This window comes from Aulostomus chinensis, chromosome 21, assembly GCF_037954235.1.
Source record: "Aulostomus chinensis isolate RoL2024-O1b breed Wild chromosome 21, RoL_Achi_v1.0, whole genome shotgun sequence".
NCBI lineage: Eukaryota > Metazoa > Chordata > Actinopteri > Syngnathiformes > Aulostomidae > Aulostomus > Aulostomus chinensis.
In genome coordinates, this window is record NC_141340.1 from 3,298,719 (window position 1) to 3,310,859 (window position 12,141).

A 12,141-nucleotide genomic window follows, 5' to 3' on the forward strand; every position below is an offset into this window, starting at 1 on the left:
CGGTCCCGCTAACAAACAGACGGCGCTCACATGACCTCAGCGGTGAAGGCAATTAGTCCAAAACTAGAGATGATTGCAAAAAAAAAAAAAAAAAAAAAAACGAGCGTGAAATGAAATGTGTCCAATTTCATCCCGGCTTTGAGAGAGACGGTGGATACGAGGGGAAATATGCAGCGAGGGGATGTTCTGTTCTGAGATAGTCGGGCACAACTGCGCTTTAATGACATTCTCACACCCGCCAGGGCAGCAGACACAATCTGACTCGTGAGAATGTGTTTTCCCGCTGTCCTTATTGCTAAAATAACTCCCCATCCTCATATTCTCAGCTGGCCTGTACTTTAAGCCCCGTGATGTTTGTCTAATGGCCCACAACCTGTTGAAACTTTTATCGCCCATAGATTTTCAGAAGGCAGTGTGCATCATTGGTTCACACTTTGCTGAGCGTAATTTACTGGCCCCTGTAAAAGACTTCACGGCTAAATTAGTAGTCTGACCGCAGGCAAAATTACATTTATGAGCCTGAGTTGTGGAGCACTGCTGGACAGAAGTGCATATATCCATGTTGTAGTTATGAAGGTGGAACATTTACAGAGTACAGAAACAACCCCTGGCCAGGACTCGTCTGCTCAGCCGTCCCTGGGCAAACGTGCTTTGACTCCGTGCTGCGGAGGTTTTGGAGGGGGGCAATCTAGCAGCTGATTAGATTCAGAAGGATCTTTGACTCCTTGTGTAATTACAAGCTTAGCGAGGGAAGGACAGCCAGCCCTCGTCAGGAGTCGGGCCTGCAATCAAGAGCGGCTCTCTAATTAGTCCTGTTTGTGCTGGTCCAGGTTCTGATTAGATGTGACTCATGGACCTATACACTCGTCAACTTGTTAAACAACTTTTGTGTGTGTGTGTGTGTGGGGGGGGGGGGGGGGGGCATATGACTGTCAGCATCCCCTTTGGTCTGTAAGTTTTTAGCTCTGGACTGGCTTTGCCTGCCTTCCGTCTGGCCCACTCTCGTTTATGCAGGGTCACTGGAACGCCTTCAGATGTGGCCTCAAAACTCCACTGGGACCCGAGGATGAACTTAAAATTTTTTTTTTTTTGGTGGTCAAAGGCCAAGGTCGCTGTCACCCATCACGCGCGGGATATCCGTCTCCAATATCTCAGCAAATGTCATCAGATTTATTCACAAGTGTCCACTGGGACTCACAGAGGAAGTGTAGACACTTTGGAGGTCAAAGGTCACAGTGACAGGCTAATATTGCGGAAACCTGACCGTGATGAGCCGTTTCTATTTTAGAAGTGTGTCAGTCTGTGTCTTCCTCCGTGGGTCTCCAGTTTTTTGTGTTTTGTTTCGACCCTTTGCTCGTTCCTGTTTTATTTTGAAATGAACTTTCCTCCTGCGTCCTCCGCTTTTACTTCCTGTCTTTCTTTCCATTTCGTTATTTAATGAGTCCTCGTCAGCCTCGGCTCTGTTCCCATTGTTTCTTATCCAATCCGCTCCCTCCCGGCTCTGGTCTTTCCTCTGGCGTCGTTAGTTCGTTTGTATTTTCTTGTGTTTTTTCCGTGTCGCCGCTCCGTCGGATCCTTTGTTTTCATCTGGCATGTTTATCAGTCCCACTGTTTGTTTTGCAAGTTTCTTCTGTTCTGCTAGTTTACTTTTATTTTATTTTTTTTAAACTTTAGCCTTCAATTATTCTCGGGTGACTGAATCATCACGTCTCTCTCTTCCTGCCTCCTCTGCACCACCCAAACACGACGCGGCCAAAAGTAGAAATAAAGTCCTTTTCATCATCAAATCGTCTGTAAAATAGTTGGTATTGTAAAGCGGGTTTAAGGAATTTTCCAGCTGCATGTGTAACCTAATGGGCTTTATGATTTCCAATTATGTCATATCTCCCAGCAGAGATGTCTGATAGATGTGAAATGAGGCTTCAGCAGAGTTGATATCAAAATAAATTATTTAACAAAGGGATAGAGAAAAATATAATGTGGTCTGGCCAACAATGCTGAGCACCCGAGATAATACAGTCGATAAATTATTTATAAATTAGATTAATTTTAGTGCCTGGCTGATATTGGTCTTGTGGGAGCTGGAACACATATTTGAGAAGAAAAAGAATAAAACATTTTGATATACTGGTAGATATTCGTGAACATAATTCCCCCGCCAAGGAGGTCACGTGATGCACCTGTCAGCAGGGTAACTCAAAAAAAGTAGACTGTTGATTGAGGATGATCTGAAAAAGATTTGACTTCTTTTTTTTTTAAAGCGGGCGGACCAGGACCCTGATGACATCACTCTGCCTTGGCGGAAGTATGTTCTCTGAAGTCACGACGCCGTCAAGCTCGCTGGGAGATTCATTCCATAATTTCAGTGGACTGAACTCAAATCAGAGCCTCGTATTTGTCCTGATTGTCACCTCTGTTGTCAATGTGTGATGTCACAGGCGCCAAATCCGAGTTTGCTGAGTCATCGGATGAATGTTCAGCAAAACTAAGTCTTGTAGGCTGAAACTGCGCTGAGGTCACTCGGAAGACGCAGTACCACTGTGCTCCTGCAGGGTTACAAATACTTGTCGTTGCCCTTTTGTAAGACTTCCGTACGAATGCGCTGCCGGTTCACTTTATAGCCTCTGTTAGTCAAACGCAGTACTTCTGGCCTCTGGAATACTGCACTTTTGAGGTGACAAAAATGTATTTTTCTTGTACTTCTGCATTTGAGTGAGTACAAAAGTGTGAGCCTGCTTGACAAACAATAAGAGGACACAATTTATAAATCTTCCCTCTTTCTAATATTACTTTATAAATAAAAAATTTTAAATCAGGTGGCACGGCGGTGCAGTGGTCCTCACGGTGGCCCCCCAGCAAGAAGGTTGTGGGTGGAGCCCCAGCTGCAGCACGGGGTCTTTCTGGTTGAGTCTGCATGTTCTCCCTGTTCCTGCGTGGGTTCTCTCTGGTACTCCAGCTTCCTCCACAGTCCAAAGACATCAAGAGGGACCAGGTTAATCCAGACTCTAAATTGACCGTAGGCGTGGCTGGGAGAGCCAATGGTTGTCTGTCTCTATGTGTTGGCCCTGCCATGGACTGGTGACCTGTCCAGGGGGAAGGCTGCTGGGATAGGCTCCACCCCCACCACCCTGAACAGGAGAAGAGGGGGAAAATGCATGGATGGATGGATGGACTTTAAATGAGTACAAATCCTTCCATTTGTGCGTCTGTTTGTTGGCCCCAGTAGTTTGAGTATCAGGGGGTCGTTTGTATTACAAGCTTCAAGTTCTCCTCAAGAGCCAAAGGGGACCAGTGCACCCTGGACACACCCAGTAGGCGGATCTGCGTATGACATGTTGGGACACTGCGCCGGCCCTTGAGGAAGCCTCTGAGTCTTCTCCTCATTTTAATATTTTCCCCTCGCTGGTGGTTCGCTGGTGGTTTGGCCTCCGCAGAGCTGGGTGTTGTTTTGAATCTCGACATATCAAAGTGCTGGGAGCCAGACTTCCTGCTTCAGACAGATGCTGCTAATTGACGTTCCGCAGAAAAGGACCCACCTCTGCAGTTGTAATCATGGTCCATCAGTTAGTCCCTGTTATGCCATCTTTGCATTATGTTGTTGTTTTGTCTTCCCCTCTGCATTTTGGTGCTTTGCAAACCATTTTTTAGCCCACGCTTTTCCAGACTGTGTATAAATCATAACGGGAGGAAGAGTAACATTATCTCCATACAAACACAACATGAATTATTTATTCACCGCAAGGATGTTTATCTTATGTTCTCCAAAGACTTGCATGAATCTTGTTTTCGAGGAGGTGTGCCTTGGAATTGGAAGCTAGTGTTTACAGCTCATTGATATGCATCTTAACATAAGAAATTTTTTTAAAAAATACCTAAAAACCAGTAGCCCCAGCAAGCAAAGGGAAATGGTTGTTTTGTGATGTTATGTTGTACCATTAAAAAAAGAAGAAAAAAAATCTCTTTCTCAGAACATGTTTAATTCATGGCTGAAAATAAAATGATTGAATTAATGATACCGTGGTGCTCAGGGTTGGGAAGTACTGCGCGATTGTAAAATGCATTTATTTATTTATTTCAAACCAGCAACACCGCTGAGCAATCGGCATGAAAGTCTTAATCCTCTCGGTATCAATTACCGCAACACGTGGCTCGGTTTCCCCCTCGTTCCTGACTCCACTTGAGAAAGAGGCAGCGCTTCTTCATCTTTAACCATCTTGTAAGGATCCCCCCCCCAAAAAACTTTAATCTCGGAGGATACATGTCTTCAGCTATGCTCGGTTAAAGTCAAGCCTGAGAGGGGAATATTGAACAGAGTGATGTCTGTGTTAGATGTCGGCGGAATTCCGCTGAAGTGTGGGCTTAGGTCCACCGTGCATTCCCGCCGGGGTTACTTCCGTACAAGGCATGGGAATTGAAGAGATTCCTTTCAGCGGAATTATTGATAATCCGTCCTGTTTTATTAATTCAGGACTGATTCCTGACCGATTTCCTGTTCGGAGAAAACTACTCATAACAACATCAGGACTTGTTAAAATAAATCCCTTGAAAGGATTTGATACTGTCGGGCGAGTCAAGCTAGCCGTTGTATTAATTTTGCCGAACAAAAAATGTTGCCAGCGCATGGGCCTCTCCCAGTAACGTTCCTGCTCTCATTCACGACGGCCTCCCCAGTGTAATCTGACTACTGTGGTTCTGGAGGAAGAAAATCAGCTCACACATGGATCCATCTATCTAGTTCTCATTTAACAAAACACACTTGAGGTCCTTCAACTGCCACTTGTAGGAACGAATGTATGTTGGAGGGGAAGAAAAAGCAAGGACGAATCCTTTTCTAAAATGTATGATCCTCTCAATTGCCTAGTTGAATAATCGATAAACGGTTTGAGCACCGCTGGCCGTACTTGTAGCAGTAGCAGTCGCTCTTCATACATTTTGTCCTGCGGCCATTCTTCAGCTGTGCATTGAAAAATGTAAAACCATAAATCATGTGTTGAAACTGTGAGACAACTCTAAGAAGTAATTTTAGCAACCTTCCCTTCTCTGTATTCACTCGCTCTGTCTGGTTTCTCTTCCAGCTTCACTCCAACTCAGATAAAGGGGACGGATCTGTCAGGTACATTCTGAGCGGGGAAGGAGCCGGGACTATATTTCTCATTGATGAGGTGACAGGAGATATTCATGCCACTAAGAGCCTGGATCGGGAAAGGAAAACGCATTATGTCCTGCATGCTCAAGCTTTGGACCGCAACACAGAGGAGGCCCTGGAACCAAAGTCGGAATTCATCATCAAAGTTCAAGACATCAATGACAATGCACCCAAATTTCCAGATGGACCCTTTGTAGCCACGGTGCCTGAAATGTCTGAAGTAGGTAAGTAGTACCAGAAAAAACGAGCGGACCTTCAGTTGATTGGCTTCAGCAGGAGTAAGATGGTGTCTGATTGGCTGACAGATGAAACAAATAATCTGAATTCCTCTGTGAAATGTGAATTTGGGCAGCACGGTGGTGCAGTGGTCCTCACTGAGGCCCCCCAGCAAGAAGGTTGTGGGTGGACCCCGGCTGCAGCACGGGGTCTTTCTGTGTGAGTCTCCATGTTCTCTCTGTTCCTGCTGGGTTCTCTCTGGTACTCCAGCTTCCTCCCACAGTCCAAAGACATCAAGAGGGACCAGGTTAATCCAGACTCTAAATTGACAGTAGGTGTGGCTGGGAGAGCCAATGGTTGTCTGTCTCTATGTGTTGGCCCTGCCATGGACTGGTGACCCGTCCAGGGGGAAGGCTGCTGGGATAGGCTCCACCCCCACCACCCTCAACAGGAGAAGAGGGAGAGGATGGAAGGATGGATGGAAATGTGAATTTCAGATTGTTGAGTCCTGCAAATGAATTTGTTGTTGGTAAAGTCATCATGCTAGAAGTGGACTTGTCATGGATTTGGATCGCCTGGTACATTTGCTTAGAACTCAAAATGCCCCCAACACGATGGTGTCACGCCTGCTGAATCAGCTACTTCTTGTTGTTGAATGTGGACAATATTTCACCCGAAAGGCTTTTGTTTATTTCTGGTTTTTGCTTCTTCTTTTGTTGTCTCCTGCACTCGTGAAGACAAATCACTTCTTTGTGACTCCAGAATGCAGAAAGAGCCAGCCACATATATTTAGCTTGAAGCTAATGTAGACTGATGGCTAAACAATAGCTATAGCAGCACCAACACCAAAAAAGCAAAACTGCCTCGCAATGATGTTGTCAAGGTAGCACCGAGCTCCAACAACTGGTGCATCCAGTTGAACCACCTCACTCACATGTGTTCACACTCCTTTAGTATGTACCAGTTATGAACACACTGCTGGATAAACGTGGATTACACCAGACGAGGGAGTAGGGGGTTGTAAATGCAAGTTAGTAACCGTCAGTCATCGTTAGCTTCGAGCTAAATGTATGTGACTGGTTCTTTCTGCATTCTGGAGTCACAAAGCGATAATTCAGGAGGTGGAAAATGTCTCCGTGAGTGTGAGATGTCTATTTGTGAGTACCCGAAAGGCAAAATACACTTTTTTGGTCAAGTGGCTCTTGTCAACTCCCCAAATATTACCTGACTGGAAGGATGGAAATTGTGATAGTGGAACACGTCCTTCGGCAGTCGTTGGGCGACGCTCAAAACTATTTTCTGACAGTTCTACAGTCACAAAAGTGCTTCGTGCTCAGTCCTGCATCCTGTCAGACGCTCCAAATGCTATCAGACCAAAGTTGCAAAAGTGAAATGTTGCATTTCATCAGAGAAAAAAAACAAACATGCATCAAATGTTATACAGCTGCTTCTTTCACAATGCGAGCCTGTGTGGAAAAGTCACTTGGGGCCACAGTTCGTCACGTGATGGATGAACAAGAGGGATAAAAATCAGAGAAGGCATTTTCACTGCCCCTGAGTGCAGGATGAGTCATCAAACATTTGAACTTTCTTACAAAGAAAAAGAGAAAACACAGGGATGCAAACATTGGGCCGTTAAATGTTTATCCTTTTTTGTTTTTTCCTCCAGTAAAGAGACATATCAAAGCCAGATCTGTTAACTGTGCACTCAGATGGCTGGAAAGAAATCGGCTTCAAACACATTATTACTCTGAGCAGCGTGCAGTGTTTTTTGCAGCTTGTTGGGATGGTTTCCCAGGTGTGCAGGTCTTTATAAAGCACTCAGTAGTGCCGTCAAGGCTGCGGGGTCCACCGCCGTCATGGAGGAATGAAAAGCTTCTCTCCACCTCCTTTGAGACGGTTGCTCCTCACATGCCCACCATCATGTATCAAACATCTATTTTTTATTTCTTTATTCTGTTTTTAGCTCCGGCGAACAAAAGCCACCTTTTTTTTTCCCCTCTCGGTCCGATGCCTCACAGCACAATAGCTCAGAAGCACGGCTCCCACAGTCGCTCCGTCAAGGCTTGCAGCTCGTCCAGGCGGTGGCCAGAATTCTATAACTGCAATCGGGTTTCAAAAGCAGAGCATGTGTGGTTGACGGCGGCCCGTTCCTACTGTATCTGTGTGTCTAAAAAACATAATCCTCTCGCTTGCTGGAAAATTGTGAGAAAATACTAGAAGAAAAAAAAAGCTTCTCAGAGAGGAAATGAACAGCTTCATCAGTGTCTTGCAGCCAGAAGATGGAAATGTGCAAGACCGATTAAATATGCAAACCCCAACAGACCTGTAGGCACCCGCTTTATAAACAGTCAATATCTCCCTGGTTGTGCTCATGAATATTCATGAGCAGATGAGCCTGACACACATAACAACTTTGCCATTCAGTATTTGTTTCTAAGACGGATGTGTCAAGGCCATGTCGCTCTCTTTCATGACTGTGTGTGTTTTGGTGCTTTTTTTTGTGTGTGTGTGGAAGTTTGTTTATCGTCAGAATGCTGAGTGTTTTACTTTTAGATTTAGATCAAGCTAGGTGAGATGGCGCTGGCCCGTAGACGAGCGTGAGGTCGAGAAAGCAGAGCTGTTTATTTAATGAGAGTGCAATAATAAAAATAACATCTGTGGAACCGGGATGAATCCAAATATTTGTGATTATTTTGGCAATTTTTTTTGAATGTGCAACAACATCTGTATGGCATCTGATCATTTTTCACAGTTTTTCAAGCTAAATCGTGGCCTGACATTTTGCTGAGAAAATTTTTGTTACCATAAAAAAAGAACCAAAAAAAAAGGCGATAAATACGCCACAGACCCAGTCTGGTCTGCAGAAGCGTGGATGCAAATTTTCCGAGGTCTCGCTGAAAAGATCTGGTTTTCCCACTGGAAAGACAGTTTTAAACTTCCTGACGTCTCATCACAACACCCCAAGTTTAGCGTGGAACAACTCCATGCAAATGTCCTGAAAATCCTGCTTCAAGCCTTTCTGGTGAAGGTAATATGGCTGCAAATCCCTAAAAATCCACAGAAATGCTCTGCATTTGTCAGCGGAACGATGGAAAATGTCTAAACATGTTGCTAAAAGCACCTGGACTGCTGACAGTGACTCGATGACTTCTGAAACCACCGTTTTGTCTGAAATTGTCCTCCAGTCTCACCAAAAACACCTGATTTCGTCAACGGAAACACGACTTCATTACGCCTCGCTAAAACCACCCTTGCCCGTCGCCAGAATAACGGCTCCAAGTGTCCCGACCGTGAATTTGTGGCGTTATTTGAATTTCAGGTTCATGAGAGAGCAGCCTAAACTGTGCGGTCCTAATCTGGCATTTTCCATTTCTTTCTAACAATACCACTCATTTTAAAGTTTAAATGCCGGCTGCAAACTTCATGATTGGTTGCACAATAAAGAATCAATCGACATTGATGACCCGCGGGAGGAAATTAAGGACTGTGAAGGGGAAAATAATTAGCCCCTCCCCCCCCCCCCGCCCTCTTCTATGCTCACGTCCATTAAAGTAATTTCTCTCTGCTCCGGCGTCTGCAGGGTCAAATCAGCTGTAACAATCAACTGTCCTCACACTCCAGAGCACTAATCCCCCAGCGTTCGTCAATACTGGCGCTGGCGAAGTGCAGGAAGGGGCTGTCTGGGAGTGAGGCAGCTAATTGGTTGTGATGTTCTTTTTTCCTGTCCAAATTGATTAGCTGGACACGTGCCAGGTGGTCGGACATTTCTGTTTCATACCTCCCTTTCGGTGGCACCATCATGAGTGTCAGTGTCCTACTATTTTATCTCCACCACTTGAAATGTCTCTAAATGGACGTAGCGAGGATACCGTCGCCCTGTCAACCAGTGGGGGAATTCAGAGTCGACCCAGACGTGGTAGCAGGCGAGATCAATACACACGACAATTTCAGAAAATTGAGGAGATTTTGCATAAGCCTCTCTAAACAAAACAAATTCAGGGTTTCAAACCAGACTGACACATGCGTTGGATTTATTCATGCTTCTCTGAAATGTGGTTTGCGTGAGAAAACCCGCATTTGACATCCACTTGAGAGATTTATTGTCATAGTTCAGTCCATTAAGATGTCAAACCATTAAGCCTCGGCCGATGCTAACTAATTGCGGCTTCATCGCGGGAGAGATAACGGAAATAGGAGGCTTTATTTTGTGACCAAACAGGAGCGGACATGAAGGTACAAGCCCTTAATTGACTCCGACCGAGACAGAGTGAAGAAGCCGCTGCTTGTAATCCTGCTTCATAGGCCTACCTTGATCTTTTAAAGGTGTATTATGTTTTGTGGCCACATTAGCGAGTCCACGGAGGTCAGGGGAGGTAGATGACCAATGTGGAAAAATCAGTGGGACAGAGGGGTGTGACTAAGCTCTTAGTGGAAATGATTATCCGTGTCCGGCGAAGCAAGAATGGACTTCACAATGCAGATGAATTGAATAATATCCTGCAGAGGGTCAGGAGCTAATAGGCCCTTTTCACAGGAGCCATTCTGCGTATTGCAGGGGAAACACAAGTGTAATTAATAGCACCAATTATGGCTCTGTTCCTTTCAGTTGGGCCAGTGTGCTGGTATCACTGGCATGGTGGTGGCACTCCAAAATGTGAGTGTAATTAGCTTATCAGTTACAAATGTGTTTACCCCGCGATGACACGTGGGAATACCTGCCGTGAAAAGGGTCTCTCCCAGCTGACGGGGCTCGGGAGTCGGGGTGCGCCCTGGACGTGTCACCTGTCAATCACAGCCTGACACTGGTCTTGTTTTACATTTTGAGGCATATTTAAGTATCACATCAGGGAAAGTTGATAGGAAACAACAGAACTTGAAGAAAAAAGAATTTTTTTTTTTTGAAGAAAAAAGCTCTGATGCAGGAAAAAGGAAAACTCTCACAACTGACCAGCTGTTCCCGCTGCTGTCGTCTTTGCAGTTATTCTCAAACTTTGTCTTTGTCTCCAGGCAGCAGCAACATTTCAGATGCTATCTGGTTCTCAAGAGCCATTAGAACTTGTCCAACTGAGAGAAATTACTCAAGACCTCCATGCTTTTACTGGTAGACGGCCGAGGACCTCTTCATGGTCACAGCCCTGCATAATGTATTTACTGCCATTTTCTGACAAAAACACACATTGCTTGGACTCGCTGGTAATGAGACAATATCCCGCGGTCCGCCTCAAACCTCTCAGTTCAGCTCTGACAACACCAACACTTAAACGCAGCGTACCTCCATAAACAGATCAATTTTGTGCTAATGTTGGCCTCCCACAATGCTGTGCAAATTATTAATCGATATAAGAAATGTAGTCTAAAAAAAATCTGATCGTTAAGTTTTTTACCTTGGCTGTTGAGCACTGATAACCAAACAAATTTCATGATATATTTCATCACAAATATATTTCAAACTGAATCTGCAAGCATGGAACATTTCTTTACCCTGGACAGGGAGGGAATGTTTTCCCTGCACTGATATTGGTTTCTCTTTCAGTTGTATTTGGATTCAATGACATTTGGAAGAATGATTTGAGGAACAATCAGTTGGATTTGGGAGTCTCGGTCTGGCGGTGCGTCGGTGGGCGAGTGCCTTCTAGTTAAGCTAAATGACGTCTCGCGGCCTGCCACCTGCAGTGGCTCGCACTTCAGGAACCACTGATCCAAACGGCTGGTGTGAAACCTAAGGCGGCTCATCTGACGATTCACACCTCCCTCTGGAGACACACAGGACTTCGTACAACTTTGGTTGCTAATGCAGTTGTGCTCTGCACTCAGTAAATAGACTTTAATGTGTAAAATAAGTGGAGTGCTTTGAATTGACGTCAATTGTCTTTACTCGCCAGGAGGTCTGTTACATGGGAAAGGGGAACTGTCACCTTAAAACTCTTGAAAAACAAATTTCCAGCAGAGTCAACGCTGCATGAGTGAACCTGACTTTCAAAGTTATTTCATCAAACTTGAGCGTAATGACTCCACTAAGTACACTAAACGAGTAGAATTTCATCATGAAATGTGCACTCAACATCTTCGTAGCTCCTAATGTACAGGTCTCAGGTGAAGTACCTGTGAACAACTACAATCAGGTTGGAGAAGGGGGCATAATGACTGCAGTATCGGTCGTAATGTGCAATTTGAAAGTATTTTGAAAGCAACCATCATATGATGGTAAAGGAAAATGTCACAGATAAGTATTTACTTTTAACAAATATTTAAAAGGTGTTTTACTTCCCTCCTGCATCAATTTTTTGTGAGTCCATAGTGCAGAAGTTGCCGGCCATGAACGTTTAGCTTGAAGCTAACAGCAATTTACGGCTAACAAAAACAACACCGCCCAAAGTGTTAGTTTACAACAGGGTTTGGTTCTATTCAATTACTGTGTAATTGTCACACATCACGAAAATAACAAATCTTGCCAGCATATCCAAAATAAAATGAAACAAGTTGATAATTTCCTGTAATGTTACATGGCAAAGTTGATGCCCTGTCGTCATCCTCAGGATCATCCTTGGGCACAAAGCTAGCTGCAGGCATGTTGGTGCTACTACTAGCTGACGTAACTGCAGGAGACGTAGCTTTGAAGCTACAGTAAACTGTGCAGTAAAAGTAAAACAAAAGCAGTCGTAACAATAAAATCCTTTGTGGATTGCTGAGCATATGGCCGGATGGAAAGATGTGGATGATACCTGATGACACCCTTGAGAGTCGGTAAACACACATTTTGGGTTTGTTTGTCGTCA

General features: G+C 44.7%; 1 protein-coding gene across 1 annotated transcript in view; it reads left to right on the top strand.

Moving 5' to 3' along the window:
• LOC147241358 (cadherin-18) overlaps positions 1-12,141 on the top strand; it is a 95,426-nt gene that overhangs the window by 31,831 nt on the left and 51,454 nt on the right. Inside the window, exon 3 of the mRNA XM_086191099.1 lies at positions 5,076-5,370. Within this exon, the coding sequence (XP_086047225.1) occupies positions 5,076-5,370 (295 nt within the window). The remainder of the gene's footprint in view (positions 1-5,075; positions 5,371-12,141) is intronic.